At 43.7% G+C, this 19,199-nt stretch overlaps 1 protein-coding gene across 3 annotated transcripts in view; it reads right to left on the reverse strand.

Annotated features, from left to right (window-relative positions):
• The window catches only part of FAM184B (family with sequence similarity 184 member B), a 120,540-nt gene that overhangs the window by 53,961 nt on the left and 47,380 nt on the right, over positions 1-19,199 (reverse strand). For all 3 annotated transcript variants that reach the window (XM_061419754.1, XM_061419753.1, XM_061419755.1), the window contains exons 2-3: positions 2,566-3,321; positions 1,484-1,619 (exon numbers count right to left, since the gene is read on the reverse strand). In XM_061419754.1, the coding sequence (XP_061275738.1) occupies positions 1,484-1,619; positions 2,566-3,321 (892 nt within the window). The remainder of the gene's footprint in view (positions 1-1,483; positions 1,620-2,565; positions 3,322-19,199) is intronic.

Consider the following 19,199-nt stretch of genomic DNA (forward strand, 5'->3'; position numbering starts at 1 on the left):
GAGGCCTCTGCATGTTACCATTCTGCTATTCAACTCCCCTATGTAATCCCTGCTCCATGGCCTTCTGGCCTCAAGTATGGTCAAGATGGTGATTGTCACCTTTGCCCAAGCAGCATCTTGAGTTCACATAGTTGCCCTGCCCTCCCTTCTAAAACTAGTCATCTTTTACATAGGTTAAAAAATTGAGGATGTTCCTGAACATATGTACATTCAAAGGATTTAAATTTAAAGAGATTTCAAGTATAAGACAAAAATTAAATATGACTAGAATTGCTCTGGAGAAGGCAATGGCACCCCACTCCAGTACTTTTGCCTGGAAAATACCATGGACAGAGGAGCCTGGTAGGCTGCAGTCCATGGGGTCGCTAGAGTCGGACAGACAGAGTGACTTCACTTTCACTTTTCACCTTCATGCATTGGAGAAGGAAATGGCAACCCACTCCAGTGTTCTTGCCTGGAGAATCCCAGGAATAGGGGAGCCTGGGCTGCCATTTATGGGGTCGCACAGAGTCAGACACGACTGAAGCGACTTAGCAGCAGCAGCAGAATTGCTCAGTTTCTTCCCATATTCCCCAAGGTACTTATGCCTTACTTCTAAGACCACCATACCCACTGGTTCCAACTCACACTTTCCAGCCCAAAGTGATTTCTTCTTTCCCAGACATCTTGTTCCTCTGCTGCCTGGGATGCACTCATGATATGAAAGCATGTAAAGTAACAGCCCCATAATCTCCCTGGAGGCAGAGCCTATGTTTTGTGCCCTTGTTATATATCCCAGTGTCAAACTGATCACACTATATTCAAGAACGTTCTGATGAGGGAGCTCAGTGGAAAGCACTTTTTTGTTGCTGTTCAGTTGCTAAGCCATGTCCAACTCTTTGTGACTCCATGGACTGCAGCACATCAGGCTTCCCTGTCCTCCACTATCTCCCTGAGTTTGCTCAAGTTGATGTCCAATGAGTCAGTGATGTTATCTAACCTTATCTCAAAGAAAGCACTTTGGAGTCAGATAACCTATGTATTTTACACTATCACCAGCCAGCTGGCTGGCCTTAAGCTAGCCACATAACTTTTCTCTGGTTCATTTCTTCATCTGTGACACGGGATACTGACAATACCTAACTCACAAAACTATTGGGAACATCCAATATCATCACTGTGTGAAAGACGTTAGAGTATAAAGTGTTGACTAAGTCTAGGGAAAAGCCAGAGCTGAGAAGTTCAGGCACTATGGTGGACTGGATGGAGAACTATCTGGGAGCCAGAGATCCTTCTGCATCATGCCTTTTAGATATCTGACCTGTGGCAGCTGTGGGTGTTGGCTTGCTTATGTCCTGCATGATGGGACTTACCACCAGGCAGGTCAGATCAAAGAGCCCTGCCCTCCATTCTGCTCCCTTAACAGTCTCAAGGCTGCAAGCAGTGCCAAGCCAACCTGGTGGCCAACTTTTGCTCTGTCAGGAAATCAATTGGGGCATCTCACCGGTTTTCTGTGTCACATGACACTCCTGCAACATCAGCTTATCTTTGGCAATGGCCAGCTTCTCCCCAAGTTTTTTTGCCGTGCTTTTCAACTCTGAATTCTCCTGTCGAGCCTCCTTGAGCTGCACATCCAGGTCCTAAACAGAGAGACAGGGTGTCATTTCACTGGTTCTGTGCAGACACATCCTGTGTACATCAGCTCTGAAAAGTGGGTAAATGCACAGCATGTGCCATTAATCTCTGGAATTCAGCGGCTCAGTGTTCATCAAATCCTGATTCATCCTCTGACTGGCTGTGTGATGTTCAGCAAGTTATTTAATCTTTCTGTGCTGTGCTAAGTCGCTTCAGTCATGTCTGACTCTTTGTGACTATAGATTGTAACCCGCCAGACTCTTCTGTCTTTGGGATTCTCCAGGCAAGAATACTGGAGTGGGTTGCCATGCTCTCCTCCAGGGGATCTTCTGGACCCAGGGATTGAACATGTGTCTCTTATATCTGCTACATTAGCGGGTGGGTTCTTTACCACTAGCCTGGGAAACCTCAGCCTTTCTGTAGTGAGGATTAAATGAGATAAAATGGGACAGAAAACAATGCTCAGGAAATATGAAAGATACTAGCTGCTGTTACTTTTAGAGATGGGCTTCCCATAACTAACTTGTCACTGGTCCAATTTTCCACAAATATAAAGCCTCAAGGATGTTAGGACAGGCAAGTTGTTATGGAGTGAGTAGGGGCTTTGGAATTAGGCTGAACTGAGTTCAAACACTTTTCAGCTGTGTGCCCAGCTACACTCCTCCTTAAGCTTCTCAATTTCAGTTTTACATTTTCATCTGTAAATTGTAAGTCTCTCCATTCTCAAAGGACAGGGATCAAGTCCAGCCTACCATGTGTCTCCTGAACACAGCCCTGGCCTGGCACATAGTAGGTGTTCAATAAATATTTCCTTAATAAATGCGGTTGAACTCAATGAAGGTAATAATGCTCACTTTGGCAGAAGTCACAGTGCCTGATGAGTGGTAGGTGTTCATATTACCGGCCATGGTTATTCTCACACTTGGGAGGTAGGAAGAGCCCCTGCTTTACCTGAATGCGGTCCTTCAGCTTTTGGGCATACTTCTTCAGGTCACTAATCTTGCGGCCTCTGTGCTCCAGATCCCCTTCCAGCTTCCGGACCTGGGCCTGCAGGGCTGCCTCCTGGGCCTGGAAGTTCTTCCGGAGGTCGGTCTCCTTCTCCTGCCACTGCCACAGGGCCTCACTCACAGACTGCTGCATCGCCTGCCGGACCGCCTCGTTTTCCCGCTCGTACGTGGCCTGTAGCTCCTCGGCCTTCCGCGCGTAGTCCTTGCTCAGCTGCTGGTTCTCCGCTCGCAGCCGCTCCACTTCCAGCAGGACCTCCCGCATCTCGGGGCCGCAGCCCGGCTCGGCCTTGGGCTCGGGACCCTCCTTGGTGAGCCGGTCCCACCGGGGCGCCTCGTGGCCACTCAGGTGCCGGAGCCTCTTCTCATAGTCGGCCTTGAGCTCCAGCATCTCCTTGGAGAGGGTGAGCACCCGCTCAGCGTGCTCGGCCTCCACCCTCAGCTCCCTCTCCTGGGTCTCCAGCCTGCAAGAGGCCGACTGGGCCAGTGCCTCCTGTGTCAGCTGCTTCTGCAGCTCCAGGGCACTCTCCAGTGCCTGGATGCGCTGCCGCAGGGCCTCCTCTTCGCCCACGCGGCCCTGCGCCTGCAGGAGCCTGGCCTCGGTCTCGGCCACCGCCTGCTGCAGCTCCTCCTGGTGGGCCTCGCGCAGTGCCTCCATGCCCGCCTCGGTCTCGTCCTGGCGGGTGTTCAGGGCGTAGATCACCTGCGGGAAAAGTCACAGAGCTGGGTTAGCCGGAGGGGTGTGGGTGTGCATGAAGGGCCACAGTGACCACAGAGGGCCTTGACCCTGGCAGTGACTCAGGCTGATCCCCAGGAGCTGCACCTGAGAACAGGATTTGACTGGAAGTGATTTATTAGAAATTGTCCCAAGGAGAAACCAATAAGGAGTTCCTTAGGGGCCTCTGGGGAGTGCCATGGGAATCAAGCAAAGGGTCTGAAACACTTAGGGACACAGAACGCACCCCTGAAAACCAAACCAAAACAAAATACAACAAAACACTAGAAAACAGAATTCAGCAATGTATAAAAAGGATTATATACCATGACCAAGTGGGATTTATCCCAGAAGTGCAAAATTGATTTAACATCTGAAAATCAGTTAATGTGAGATATCACATGAATAGCATAAAGAGTGAAACCCACAAGATTGTCTCAACAGAAAGAAGAAAACCATTTGACAAAATCCAATCCCTCCTCTTGACAAAAACACTGACTGAACAAGAAAAAGAAGGGAACTCCCTCATCCCAATAAAGGGCATCTATGAAAAACCCACAGCTAACATCGTATTCCCTGGTGAAAAACTGTTCTCTGTAACTTCAGGAACAAGACAGAAACAGGGCTAGGTGCCGAATACACATTTAGGATCTCAGAAAATCCTCATGGCAACCCTGCAAAGTTGGTATCTTTGTCCTCATTCTAAGAATGAACCATTGAGGTTCAGAGAAATTAAGCAACTTTTGCAAGGTCACAAGGGATAAGAAGATTTGACTAACTCGTGCTCACAGCACGGTACTGCACTGCATCTCACTATTCTGCTTGAGCTTTCATTCATTGACGCATTTACCCAATATCTCAGATGTGCCATTTTCTGTGCTGAGTACTGGAAATACATGCTGATCAATAAGTCAACTGAAGTTGTGATCTCAAAATTATATTTCAGTGGGAGAGTCAGATAAGATTATGGTGGGTTTTAGTGCACTAAGTGCTATGAAAGTGATCAGCACTAGTTACTAGCGAAGCACAGAGGAATGGTGTAGTAGAAGACTTTCCAGAAAAGGGGAACCTTGCCTCCTCATCCTTGGGGGTGACCAGTTCCCGTTAACATGTCAACCTCTGTATAGGCATGAACAACTGACTTCTTCATGTTGCCTCAGAGCATTTGGTATGAAGTTGAGCACAGGGTAGGTTCATAATAAGTATCTATTATGGTACTGTTGCCAGTCATCAAAGACTCATGCTTTCTCTTTCCACAGAGTTGATGCAGAGAAATAGCCACCAAGCCAAGATCCATTTCCTAGTCCCCGTGCATCTGTACGGGACCACATGACTAGTGATTACAAGTGGAATGTGTCCTGAGGTGGATGTATGTCATCTCAGGTCTAGTGTTGGGGTTAGGGTTAAGAGGAGGGTTAACCAGGAGGCATGTCCTTTCCACAGTCCCTTTTTCCATCTGCCAACTTATTGTGGAGTGCAAGATGGAAAGTGCCTGGGTCCTCAGTGACTGAGTAGAAGGCCACCTGCTCACCAGGAGCGCTGGTATTGATTTCTGCACTAACAAGAAATAAACTATCTAAAGCCTTGACGTTTATTTGTTACAGCAGCTATCATCACTGTGGAAGAACTCACAGGACTCAGCATATAGTCATACTTAAGGCTATGATTAATTATAGAGAAAGGATACAAAGCAAAATCAGCAAGTAGAAAACAAGCTTGGCAGTGGTGGGGGTGGCGGGGAGCCTTGAGAAAAACAAGACGAAAGCTTGTAAGAATCCTTCCCAAATGGAGTCACACAGGATTTACTTAATTTCCCTGGCAAGGAGTTGTAACAACACATGTGAAATAGTGCCTACCAAGAAGCTTACTGAAGACTTAGCAAGGTTTTTATTCAGGGCTAGTCAGGTAGACAGGCTTCTCTGGTAGCTCAGCTGGTAAAGAATCCACCTGCAATGCAGGAGACCCCAGTTTGATTACTGGGTGGGGAAGATCCACTGGAGAAGGGATAGGCTACCCACTCCAGTATTCTTGGGCTTCCCTGGTGGCTCAGATGGTAAGAATCTGCCTGCAGTGCGGGAGACATGGGTTCGATCCCTGGGTTGGGGAGATCCACTGGAGGAGGGCATGGCAACCCACTCCAGTATTCTTGCCTGAAGAATCCCCATGGACATAGGAGACTGGCGGGCTACAATCCATGGGGTTGCAGAGCTGGACACGACTGAGCGACCAAGCACAGCACAGTCAGGTTGATAACTTCTCTTGGGCATTACCAAAATTTCAGACTCCCAGAAGGAAAGTAAGTGTTCACATAAGTCATATTGTTTGCAGACAGTTAAGGCCTGCTGAGATATTCTTATCAGTGTGGGTGGTGGAAACCCTCTGGAAATCCAAGTTCCCAGATGGCAGCCAAGAGCAACTTTGCAAAAAGGCCAGCTAAGGAGAAGCAATCTCAGATGCGCTATGTTAACTTTTCTGCACACCTGATACTCCAACTGATTAAAAAAAAAAAAAGACTGATTTTTCTCTTCAATGGAGTCAAGCTGTGCCAGGTCAAATCTTAACATAAATTGGGTTTTCTCATGTAAAGAACAAAGCATCCTTGAAAAGGTTATTCCATGAAATAGGGCATTGTGACTACACTGAGGAATAGGATTCCAAAGAGATTTGCAGAAGCAGATGCCCTGAATGGGAATACACGTGAAACAGACAAGCACAACAAGTAAAAGACTAGACTTTGGAGTATGCGCTGCCTGAATGTAGATCCTATTTGCCATTGTGTGGATGCCATACAACATATGGATCCAGAAGCTGCTCTCTGTGTGAGCTTGGGTATGCTATATAATCTCGCTGGCTTCCATTTCCTCATTTGTACAATGGGGAGAATGAAGTTCCTGCTTTATGAGTTTCAGTCAGTCGGTCAGTTGCTCAGCCACTCAGTCATGTCCGACTTTTTGTGACACCATGGACTGTAGCCCGCCAAGCTCCTCTGTTCATGGAATTTCCCAAGCAAGAATACTGGAGTGGTTGCTATGTCCTGCTCTAGGGGATCTTCTCGACCCATGGATCAAACCCGTGTCTCCTGAATCTCCTGCATTGGCAAGTGGGTTCATTACCACTGTACCACCTGGGAAACTCCTTAATGAGGTTACTGAAGGATTAAATGAGGCAGTGCTCTACTGCACGTTGCATAGTGCCTGGCTTACAAAAAGAACCTATGGGACCTGGCTGTTCTTATCATGGTTGCCCACAGGACACTTTTAGCCTGACGGGGATTTCTGGGGCAGTGGCACTTCTCTTAAGGAAGGCAGTAGAGTAGAACTGGTGGAGGAGGGGTCCTCTGGAGTGAAAGAGACCTAGATTTAACTACCTAGGAGCAGAGGTTACTGGTGGGTCCTGTATCTGTTTTTCTCCTTCGTCCTTAGAAATAGAAACCTTACCTTTCCTATGGGCACAGTGCCACATTTCTCAGCCTCCCTTGTAACTCAGAGCAGCTAAGTGACCAAGCTTTGTCCAGTTGAATATAAACAGAGGTGTCATTATTTCTTCTGGGGTGAACCTCCTATTACCAAGCAGTCATTTCAGATGCTGAAGGGGACACCACAGGCTAAGGTTGGCAAGACAATAAGAGGAGCCAGGGTCTCTAACACAGTGGAAAGCCATGCCAGCCCTGCAGTGATTCCACATGGATTGCACTGGGTTTTCTGTCGTTCACAAACTAATTCTATTTGGTAGACATACTTCTCAACTCTTTTTAAGATTGCTTATGTTATTTCACTTCTTGAAGCCTCAGTTTCTTACCTGTAAGAGAGAGATAACCCAGACCCAGTTTTTTTTTTTTTTTGAGGATCAAGTAGTATTACATCTAAATATGTGTTGGCACAAAATAGGTACTTACTAAATGTTTCTTCTTCTTCTTCTTCTTTCTCACACTATGTCCTCAAAAAGAAACATTCCTTGTTTTTGGAAACATAATCTGGCCCACCCTCCCACCCCACCCCACCCCACCCTCAGCACCTGAAATTGTTGAGTAGATTTTGAATATACCCACCCTTCTGCTCCTGGTGCCTCACAGGCCACTTGGCAACACTTCCTCTGCCACCTGCTCACTTTTGTTCACTCACCACCTTCTTACTCAACTGAAACTTCAAGTAGCTGGCCCAAGTCTCATTTGTGAATCCTTCTCAGGAGGAAGTCAACTTCAGAATCCATCAAGGGACATGAATAATTCAGCAGTCAAGAGCAATACTGAGCAAGTTGCAATGTCTTCCCAAGGGTTTTAGAAATCCACTGCTAATGGTTTGATTTCAGAGACAATGTTTGCAGTGGACCTGTTAAGGTCTTGAAAGTTGAAAATTCCATGGACAGAGGAGCCTGGTGGGTTACTGTTCATGGGGTCACAAAGAGTCAGACATAACTGAGCAACTGAGCATGCACACATGCACGCACTGTAGGTTTAACAAAGCTATAATTAATGAATTCTGAGCATCAGATCCTATGGAAAGTCTCCATTGAGTCTGGCAGCAGGAGTCAGAAGTAAAATGGAAAAGAAAAACAGGAAATAATACTTATCAAGTGCCCTCAGAATATAACCTTCTCTGGGTCAGGTAATAGATACATTATTTGTCAATAAATTTAACAGTTTTACAAAGTGGACATTCTCATACTTCTTATTTTACAGATGAGGAAATTGACACTGGGCGGGGTTAATTTAACATCTAGGGTTTATAAAGCATGGTGCTTAAGAGGAGGCTTTGGATTCTGCTGGACCTGTAGCTCTACCTCTCTCTAACTCTGTAACCTTGAGGGCATTATTGAACTTCTCTGATTCTCTGTCACTTGGGAGAGAAATGCCTATTTCATAGACTTATTTGGAGATTAAAATGACACACTGAACCTAATACCCTTAGCAGCATTCCTAGCACAAAGTAAACATCAAGAAATTCTGTCATTATTTTTACTATTATTGCGAAGTGTACTCGCTCAGTCATGTCCGACTTTTTGCAAACCCATGAACTGTAGCTCGCCAGGTGCTTCTGTCCTTGAAATTCTCCAGGCAAGAATACTGGAGTGGATTGTCATTCCCTTCTCCAGAGGATCGTCCCAACCCAGGGATCAAACCCAGGTCTCCTACATTGCAGGCAGATTCTTTACTGTCTGAGCCACTGGGGAACCCCATTATTATTGCCAAGACAATGCTAAAAATAAATAATAAAATAAATAAAATAATGCTTAAAAGTACAGATGCTAGGATTGAAACCCAAATCCTTTTGGATCCCCAAATTAAAAGAAACAGAAAAATAAGTTTGTTTAGAAAAAAACTGGTGATATTCTTTCATTAAGTATTTTTACAGCATTTACTACATGCTCAGCATGGTGCTTCTCATCTGATTGGCAAGTTCTTCCTCATCTCCCATCCTTCAAATAAAAGGGCCCCAGAACTTAGGCCTCAGACTTTCTCTCCTCTACAAACATTTTCTTGAGATCTCATTCAATCTCATGATTTTATGTACGCTCTTTTGGTTAGTGACTGTCAAATTTATATGTCTAGGCTGGACCTGTCACCTGAATGTCAGATTTATGTCCTGTTGCTTATCAATATCCCCATTACCTAATATGTACCTCAAATTTAATTCTGGAGATTTTTCCTTCAAAACTTGCTCTTTGTACATTAATCCCCATCTTGCTCCATGGCAACCCCTTCTTTCAGCTGCTTAGGTCAAAGTTTGGAGTCTATTAATAAACATGTGAAAGGAAGCTGAACATTACTAATTATTTGGAAAATACAAATCAAAACTGCAATGAAACACCACTTCATGCCCATTAGGATGACCATCATCAAAAAACAAAAAATAAGTGATGAGGATGTGGAGAAATTGCAGCTGTATTGTGAGTGGGAACATAAAATAGTGCAACTGCTATGGAAAATGGTGTGGTGGTTCCTCAAAAAATTAAACACAGAATTACCATGTGATCCAGCTATTCCATTTTGGAATTTCAATTTCAAAATAATTGAAAACGGGAACTTGAATAGATACTTGTACACCCACGTTCACAGCATTATTAACACTAGCCAAAATGTGGAAACAACCCAAGTGCCCGTTGATAGGTAAATGGATAAACAAAATGTGATATATACCTGCAATGATATATTACTCAGCTTTAAGAAGAGAAAGATTTTGACACATGCAACCACATGGATGAACCTTAAAGATATTAAGCTAAGTCAGATAAGCCAGTCACAAATGGACAGATATGGTATATGATTCCACTTATATGAGGTACCTAGAGTAGTAAAATTCACAGAGATAGAAAGCAGAAGGCTGTTTGCCAGGGGCTGCAAGAAGAGGGTACTAGGGAGCTAGTGTTTAATGAGTACAGAGTTTTCATTTGGGAAGATGAAAAAGTTCTCGAGACAGACGGTGGTGATGGCTGCACAACAAGGTGAATGTATTTAACATCACTGAACTTTACACTTAAAAATGACAAGTTCTATGTTATTTATATTTTACCAGAATAAAAAGTTTACAGCTATCTGTGTCCCAAATCTGTCTCTGACATTCCAAAGCCATTCCAACATCTAATCCTGAATCTTGCCATTTCTCACCATCCCATCCTACCCTTAATTTGAGTCATGAATACCTCTCACCTGAACCATTACAATGACCTCGACCCTTGTTTCTACTTTGCCATCTAAGGTCTGTTAAAATTCAGTCAAATCATGTCTCCCCACTGTTCCAAACCTTCTGATGATTAACCACGCAGGACAAGTCAGAGCCTTATAACAGCCAAAAGGAAGGTTACGTGTTCTGGCTTCTCACGACCTTTCTGAGTTCATGTCATCCTCTTCTCTTTCTCACTCCCTTCACTACAACCACATGGACATCCTTGCCATGCCTCAATCATGCAATCACACTCACTCACTGTATCTCCGTGGACATTGTTGCTTCTTCTGGGACAACTGTTCTCCTTCGGGTTTCTGCTCATTTGCCACCTCATCAGTGAGACCTGCCTTGATTACTCCCCAAATCAGTGCTCTCCCCATACCTCATCCTGCTTTATTTTTCTTCATGTCACCTTTATCTGACATATCATATATTTTACATGTTTTTTTTAAATTTGCTTATTGGTCTTCCTCTTGAGAATAAGTGTTATGTGCAGGTATGTTCTTTTGTCTGTTGTGTCCTCTACTAGATCCCAGAATAGTGCCTGACATGTGGAAAGGCCTCTGTAACTATTTGTTGAATGAATGAAATATTTCTTTATCCTAGCACAGAGGTATCAGATGCAGAGGATTCTTGAGTTGGGTTTGAAAATATGAGCAAGTATCAGCCAAGTGAAGAGAAAGAGGAAGAACATACAGGTGGGGGGAGTGTCAGGACCAAGAAGTAGCACAAAGACGTGAAATCGGGGGGACTGGGAGGAGGTATGCAGTGGGAGTCCTCCTGGCCAGAGCCTGGTGAGGGACATTGGCAGGAAAGGGGGAACACCATGACCCAGTGCTAGACAGGTGGGCAGAGGTCAGACACTCAAGAGTCCACCATCCATGTGAAGGAGTTTGGACTTTATCCTGTTTACATAGCAAGCAGCATGTAGTACATAGAATACATAGCATGTAGTCTGCATGTGGTCATGAGACTCCCATACCTTGCCCAGAGATGTGGCAGGCCTGGGGCAGGGAGAAGCCAGGACCTGCCTTTTTAACATCTGGTTGCTCAGGGCCTTGGGCTCTAAAAGCAAATGGGTGCATACTTGAAGGAACTGTGGCTTCTGTGCCATGTAGGAAGCTTTTCTTACAAGATTCTGCCTTTCTGAAACTACAGGGAATAAAACTCTCTGTAATGGTTAATTTTACATGTCAGCCTGACTGGGCCACGAGGGGCTGAGATATCTGGTTAAATATTATTCTGGGTGTGTCTGTGTTTCTAGATGAGGTTAACATTTGAATCTGTCGACTGAGTAAGGCAGACTGCCCTCCCCAGTGTGGGTGGGCCTTCTTCAGTATCCAGTGGAGGCCTGGATAGAACAAAGGCTGGGTTAGGGAAAATTCACTCTCTGACAGCTTGAGATGGAATGCAAATCTTCTCTTGTCCTCAGATTAGGATTTACACCATTGGTTTCCCTGGTTCTCAGGCCTTTAGATTCGGACTGGATTTGCACCACCAGCACCCAAGGATCTCCAACTTGCAGATGGTATATTTGGGACTTTTAAGTTTCCAAAATCATGTGAGACAATTTCTCATAAGAAGTCTCTTTCTCTATATATATCCTATTGGTCTTGTCCCTCTGGAGAAGCTTGACTAAGACATTCCCTATTTCATACGTTAGGGGACCACTGCCTTGGCTTCAGTTTGGAGTCCAGATGTGACTGGGGGCAGGGAGAACAGGGGAATGAGTTGGGGTAAAGGCTGGAATTAGAGCAGGGGAAAGGGGTGTGGATCAAGAGCTGCCAATGAGGAACAGTGGCAGGGCCATTGACTCACTAGGTGTGGGATGGGAGAGAGGAAAAAGTCCAGAGGATTCTCCAGCTGGCATGACTAGGGGTGTGTCCATGCCATCCCACCTCAGAAGCACAGCATGCCAGAACATGGATAGGGCAAGGGTCATTGACTCATGTCCCTGCACACAAAGGAGCCCCAACTTCCCTGACACAAAGTCAGAAAGAGGACTAGCTAAATCTTAAGAAGGAAGTCCTGCATGTGGGTGCTGAAACTCCTGAGAAGAGCAGAGGTCATGTGGTTGATGTTCCTTCCTTTATGGAAATGGATTAAAACAGGTCCTAAACAAGGCTGGGCACCTGCAGGCAAATGGACTTGGAATGTATTTCTAGATGGAGTCCAAAACACTGATTAAAATCTCACCATTACTGATCAGAGAGCTGTAGGCAATTGGCTGCACATGGCATTGAGCTGTGAGGCATAAGCTTCTGAATAATGGAAGCTCAACTGTCTCCCAAGCCAATTTAGACTGAGACTTAGCTGATAGGTAAGGACAGTCTCTCCAGGGTGCTCTTACTGAGAGACTCTCCCTTAATGAGAGCTCCTGCTCTTACTGACGGAGGCCAACACTCACAGATATAAGTCTGTCTGCCTTCCAGGGAGTTTCACCACCTGCATAAGCTGAGGGACCTGCATAAGAAAAGAATTTAAAAAAAAGAGTGGATATATGTATAACCAATTCATTTTGCTGTATACCTGAAACTAATACAATACTGCGAATCAACTATACTCCAATAAAATTTTTTTTAAAAGAAAAGCTTAAAACAAACAATCAAACAAAAAGATGAGGGACCTGGAAAGGATCCATATTTTGAAGCTTGAATGACTGTTTACAGTTTCTTAGAATGCAAAGACTAGGGTTAGTGCCCTTGGTTATTCAACCTAGTCAATGCATATGTATTGCAATACTTCTTTTGGTAACAAAATCAATACAAAAAAGTATTTAAAAATCAATACAAAGAAATCTTAATATCTCTCACACGAAATATTTTTAACAGAGAGGTAATCCAAATAAGAGCATCAAAATCTATAACCACAGAAAGAAACAAAATCATGTGAACTTTATAGCAGAAAGAGCAGCTCTTCAAGTTTGCCTGCTTTAGATTACATATTATAAATGTAAATTTATAACAACTTATAAATTATTACAATATTTATAAACTCTGAACGCAGGTTTTCTGTGCACATCTATATGGACACACATATCCATTTGTTCCATACAAACGATACCACACTGAGTGCTAATGTTAGTTTACACAGCACTTTACAGTTCACAAAGCATCTTTACAAGGTAAATCCCACAGAATGAAAAATAAATATATTGAATGTGCATTCTAAAGGGGATTCTTATTTTCTCCACTGTTCTCTGTGTGTGTATGGGATAATCTCTTTAAACATTTTCCAATCCATTTATTGTACCATCTACATAATCCTCAGACAAACAATATGTTTCAAGTGACATAGTCTTGTCCAAATACCACATCAAAACCCACAGATTCATTTACTACATGTGGGTCAGCTTTGCAAATTGTCCTTGCAGTCATGGTTGAATTTCTGTGTTCTGGCAGCACGTGGCATTGAGTACAGCAATGGGGAGTTTTATTCTCAATTTATGGGTGATGGGTGCATGCTGCACAAGTGTTTGCACACCAGAAACAGAAGGGCCACCTTGGGTCAAGTTCCTGCTAGTTTATTTCAACAATCTTTCACAGAGGACCCACTGTGTGCCTGCTGGTTGCCTGGTCCAGTGTTTGGCATCAAACACAATGTTGAGTAAGTAACCACAGCATCTTTTGTCTCCGACTGGTACTATGGAGAGTATTTTCGGGAGAACAGAGCCCTTGCCAGCCTCCCATGTCAGGGACCCCCCAATGTCAGGACTACATTACTCTAAATTAAAATAAAAAGGATGTAAAAGTGAGGATGCAACATGGTTCCAAAATCAAACACACACATCAACAAAGAAAAAGATCAAGAATGTATTAAAAACATGACCAAGGTTATCTCTGAATGGTAATAGTGAAGGGTATCCACTTTTCTCCTTTATTAGAAGGAAACAAGAGTACAGTGTGTGTGGATAGACACACAGGTAGACTCAGACAGAAAGAGTTGTGGCCTTGTGGTAGTTTGAGTGACTTTTTAAAAAACTTTTTATTTTATATTGGGATATCAGATCAGATCAGATCAGTCGCTCAGTCGTGTCCGACTCTTTGCGACCCCATGAATCGCAGCACGCCAGGCCTCCCTGTCCATCACCAACTCCCGGAGTTCACTCAAACTCATGTCCATAGAGTCAGTGATGCCATCCAGCCATCTCATCCTCTGTTGTCCCCTTCTCCTCTTGCCCCCAATCCCTCCCAGCATCAGAGTCTTTTTCAATGAGTCAACTCTTTGCATGAGGTGGCCAAAGTACCGGAGTTTCAGCTTTAGCATCATTACTTCCAAAGAAATCTCAGGGCTGATCTCCTTCAGAATGGACTGGTTGGATCTCCTTGCAGTCCAAAGGACTCTCAAGAGTCTTCTCCAAACACCACAGTTCAAAAGCATCAATTCTTCGGCACTCAGCCTTCTTCACAGTCCAACTCTCACATCCATACATGACCACAGGAAAAACCATAGCCTTGACTGGATGAACCTTTGTTGGCAAAGTAATGTCTCTGCTTTTGAATATGCTATCTAGGTTGGTCATAACTTTCCTTCCAAGGAGTAAGCATCTTTTAATTTCATGGCTGCAGTCACCATCTGCAGTGATTTTGGAGCCCAGAAAAATAAAGTCTGAGACTGTTTCCACTGTTTCCCCATCTATTTCCCATGAAGTGATGGATCTGGATGCCATGATCTTTGTTTTCTGAATGTTGAGCTTTAAGCCAACTTTTTCACTCTCCACTTTCACTTTCATCAAGAGGCTTTTGAGTTCCTCTTCACTTTCTGCCATAAGGGTGGCGTCATCTGCATATCTGAGGTTATTGATATTTCTCCTGGCAATCTTGATTCCAGCTTGTGTTTCTTCCAGTCCAGCGTTTCTCATGATGTACTCTGCATATAAGTTAAATAAACAGGGTGACAATATACAGCCTTGACGAACTCCTTTTCCTATTTGGAACCAGTCTGTTGTTCTATGTCCAGTTCTAACTATTGCTTCCTGACCTGCATACAAATTTCTCAAGAGGCAGATCAGGTGGTCTGGTATTCCCATCTCTTTCAGAATTTTCCACAGTTTATTGTGATCCACACAGTCAAAGGCAAATTAATAATGTTGTGATAGTTTCAGGTTTGTGTAGTCCCCAATTTTCTATATGAGTGTGCACTTTAATTATTAACATAATCAGAAAAAACTCTTTTTTTTTTTTTTTTTTGGAGGATAAGGCTGTACATCAAACTGTTCCACATCAGTTAATCCACATGTGTCTAAAACTGAGACACAAGCCCTGGGAGGAGAAACATTCTAACAAGGAAGTGGAAGTGCTGAGGCCTCCCTCCTGGGATCTGAGTTTTGGTGGCGCTGCCTCCTCCTGGCTGGCCTATTTTGGTCTGAGCAGCTTGGCTGTGGTATATGTGTTGTCTTTTCCATTAAGGACCTTGGTTCCATGAGGGGGAAGTTTAAGGCCATCTTGTTGCTGCTGTGGATGTAATGAAGTGTGCCCAGTGCTGCCTGAGGCTTCGATCCAGGAGACAGGTAGCCACAGGTCATGCTGGGTGCAGCCACTGTCTGCTTTCAGAAATGCGCTCTTGAACTCAGCCTTGAATAAACCTCTCCTGGAAATAACCACATCAGAATTGTAAGAGCATTTGCCTTTGGTCAAGCTGAAGGCACGCCTGCTCTCCATACTGCCTAAAAATTTCTGGAATCATTTCCTCCAAATCACCTTTATGCGATTACTCTACTTTAGAGCCCTCTTTCATCCCTTGCCTCACTATAGTGTTCTTTCCCAGTCCAAGAACTAACTACATTCCTGCTTAATACTCCTCAGGGGCTCCTCATCACCTACCACAGTGGCTCTCATCCTTTTCCTGCCCCACTGTTCCTGAGGGTAGGACATAGGCTGTGGGGGACTCTCCACTGTGGAGCCTGCTGGCTTCTAGGGACAGAGTCATGACTTACACACAACTTTGTGTCCAGATGCCAAACACCGGACTAGGCAACCAGCAGGCACACAGTGGGTCCTCTGTGAAAGATTGTTGAAATAAGCTAACAGGGACTGTTATACACCACTGTATCCTCACCACCTTGCAGAATCCCTGGTCTAAAGTTCAATAGAGGATAAATGAATGAATAAGTGATGCGAAAAATGAATGAAAAAGTCCATACGACAAAGGGGATATACCATTCAGATGTGTTATGTGCTATAGAAATTAAACAGGACTGTCTTGGAAGAAAGCAAGCAATTAATATTCCCATCCAACTGATAAAAAATGCAGTTTTGTGATTTTTACTGCCCCTAAGTGATAAAGTCAGAAAATAGCAAAAGTAATACATATTTAGTGAGCACCTAATATGTGTCAGACCATGAATCTAGAGTTCTTTTCACTAAGTTCAAATCCAATAGCTGTCTGTGCAGTTATACAAACTGGAGGTATCTAAGAAGTTGCCAGGTTGGGTTGTGGTAATAAAATTAAATATATAATTATCTCTGTTTTCACTAATGGTGACAGTCTTCTTTCTCTTAGCTGAATTCCCTTAGCCGGTCTTATAAAGTCTGCCAGTTCTCAGGGGTAGAAAATGTATGTAACACATATTCCTGAAAACTCTTTCTTTGCTATTAAAAAGGAAAGAAAGTTCCAGGAGTTATGGAATAATCCCTTCAGTATGTCTTGACTTGATGCTTCTTGTCCAGTAAAAACATGTGAAATTCCCTTTCAAATCTTTATGTTTTAGCAACCAAATTCTAGAAATGTCCTGATTTACTAATAAGGACTCTTCTAGATACAAAAACAGAAACCCAGATCCATTAGACTGGGAAAAAGGCAATTTATTGGCTCAGGTTCCTGAAAAACCCAGAGCTAGTGCTAGCTTCAGGTACAGATAGCTCCAGGCTCTTAAATAATGTCATTGAGGCTATCTTTTTCCATCTCACAGTTTTGCTTTTCTCTGAGTTGGCTTTATTCTTGCCAGGTTCTTGGCAAAGTAGCTACAGGTAGCATCAAGATTACATTTTGCCAGCTTAGGACACGCCCGGAAAGAGAGTCCTCTTTATCAACAGTTCCAACAAGAGTCTCAAGTTGACTCTATTCATCTGGGCAGGGTCATGGGTCTAACACTGATTCCTGTGGGCAAAAGAATAGAATACACTAACTGACTAATTTCAGGTCATATGGGATCCAAGAGAATGGTGCTTATCTGCCTTAACCACATGGATGAGGACTGAAGTAGGGTACATGGTCAGCATCTCAAGGAAAATGGAACTATGTTACCAAAAAGAATGGATGCTGTGTCAGCAAGACCAGATGTCCACTACAGCTGATATTTCTAACTCTTCTGAGGAAACTCAATATGGTTCACTGAGCATCAACTTCGGAACTGGAAAAGAAGGAACAAAATATTAGGACTTGGTCCCTAATCTCACAGAAGAGATAAGAGGCAGGTACACACACACTGGTGTATGAAGAACATCTGGATGGAAAGATGGTGCAGAACAAAGACTCTGAGGGATCTTGGAGGAAGCACAGGGCCTTCTGCCAATAGATCTGAGTCCCAAGGCCAAGTTCTGTTCCTCTCAAGCAGTGTGACATTAGGTAAGTCCTCTAATCTCTCTGAGGAGACTGTTTCTTCCCTTAGTAAATGAAATAGACAAATTAAACTGATATTTCCCAGAGGGAATGGACATGAACAAGGGAGTCCAAGGTTGAATAAACTTGAAGTATGTGCAGCTCTGGTATACGTTTAGCTGTCTTTACCCCAGCAGTTGGTCATCAAGTTTTTTAAAAATTATAATTCCAACTGATGTGCCTCATTATATATTTTGGGATATGCTGGACCAGGAGGTTTTTTATAAAAAATTTTACTTATAAATACAAATAAATAAATTATTGGCTGCATTGAGTCTTAGTTGTGGCACTCAGAATCTTTGTTGTGGTGGGTGGTCTCAGGAGTTGCAGCGCATGGGCTCAGTTGCCCTGCAGCATGTGGGATCTTCCCAGACCAGAGATGGAACCCATATTCCCTGCACTGGCAGGTAGATTCTCAACCACTGGGCTACCAGTGAAGTCCCTGGGCCAGGAGTTCTTTAGGTTTTGACACTGTGAGTTTAGTGTCAAAAGTACAGGAGAATAAATGCTTGGAGGGCTCAGGGTTTGCAGCTCCTTTTATCTCACAGTCAGTGCACACAGGTTTTGCTGGGTAGGAGGACAGGGGACAGTGAGGAAGAATTCTGGGGAGAGAGTTTGGGCCAGATGTGTAGGCATAGGGGGCGAATGCTGTCCTGGACAGCTAGGGGGGAAATGCTGACTTATGACTAGAAAGCATCTCAGCATTCTAGTATAATTATTTCTAGGTGGTGGAACCATAGGGGATTTTAATTATTAAAACTTTTGCTTATTTTCATTTCCTAATTTCCTACAAAGTTTGTATTATTTGGTTAATTAAAATGATCAAAGAAAAGGAGCATCAAAGAATTGATGCTTTTGAATTGTGGTACTGGAAAAGACTCCTGACAGTCCCTTGGACATCAAGGAGATCAAATCAGTCAATCTCAGGAAATCAGTCCCGAATGTTCATTGAAAGGACTGATGCTGAAGCTGAAGCTCCAATACTTTGGCCACCTGATGTGAAGAACCAACTCATTGGAAAAGACCCCAATGCTGGGAAAGATTGAAGGTGAGAGGATAAGGGGACAACAGAGGATGAGATAGTTGGATGGCATCACCGACTCAATGGACATGAGTTTGAGCAAGCTCTGGGAGTTGGTGATGGACAGGGAAGCCTGGCATGCTGCAGTCCATGAGGTTGCAAAGAGTCAGATATGACTGAGTGACTGAACTGAACTGAAAAGGAAAATTTTAAAATATTTTTTTAAATCCCCAAACTATATGAACCAATTAACCACGTGGCTTTTCTACATTCAATATCATACTTGATTAAGAAGAAAAGATTTTCACATGAACGGTAATGTTTAAAGCTTCTTCCTTAGATCCTTGTCATTGGCATTTTTTAATAATCCAAAAAACACATGTAAGGATGATGAGAAAAAGAAACCACCCTCAACTCAACCTCTCTTTTATCTCACTTCAGGTGCTCTGGGTCCTGAGAGGATGCTGAACATGCAAAACCATGGGTTCAGCAAACACCATGCTCACCCTGCAGCTGACACTACAAGCAGACTAAATGCAAAGGCAGCAGGTGTCTTTGGGACACACACTCATGCATGGTACTAA

The sequence above is a fragment of the Bos javanicus genome, chromosome 6 (assembly GCF_032452875.1).
Source record: "Bos javanicus breed banteng chromosome 6, ARS-OSU_banteng_1.0, whole genome shotgun sequence".
NCBI lineage: Eukaryota > Metazoa > Chordata > Mammalia > Artiodactyla > Bovidae > Bos > Bos javanicus.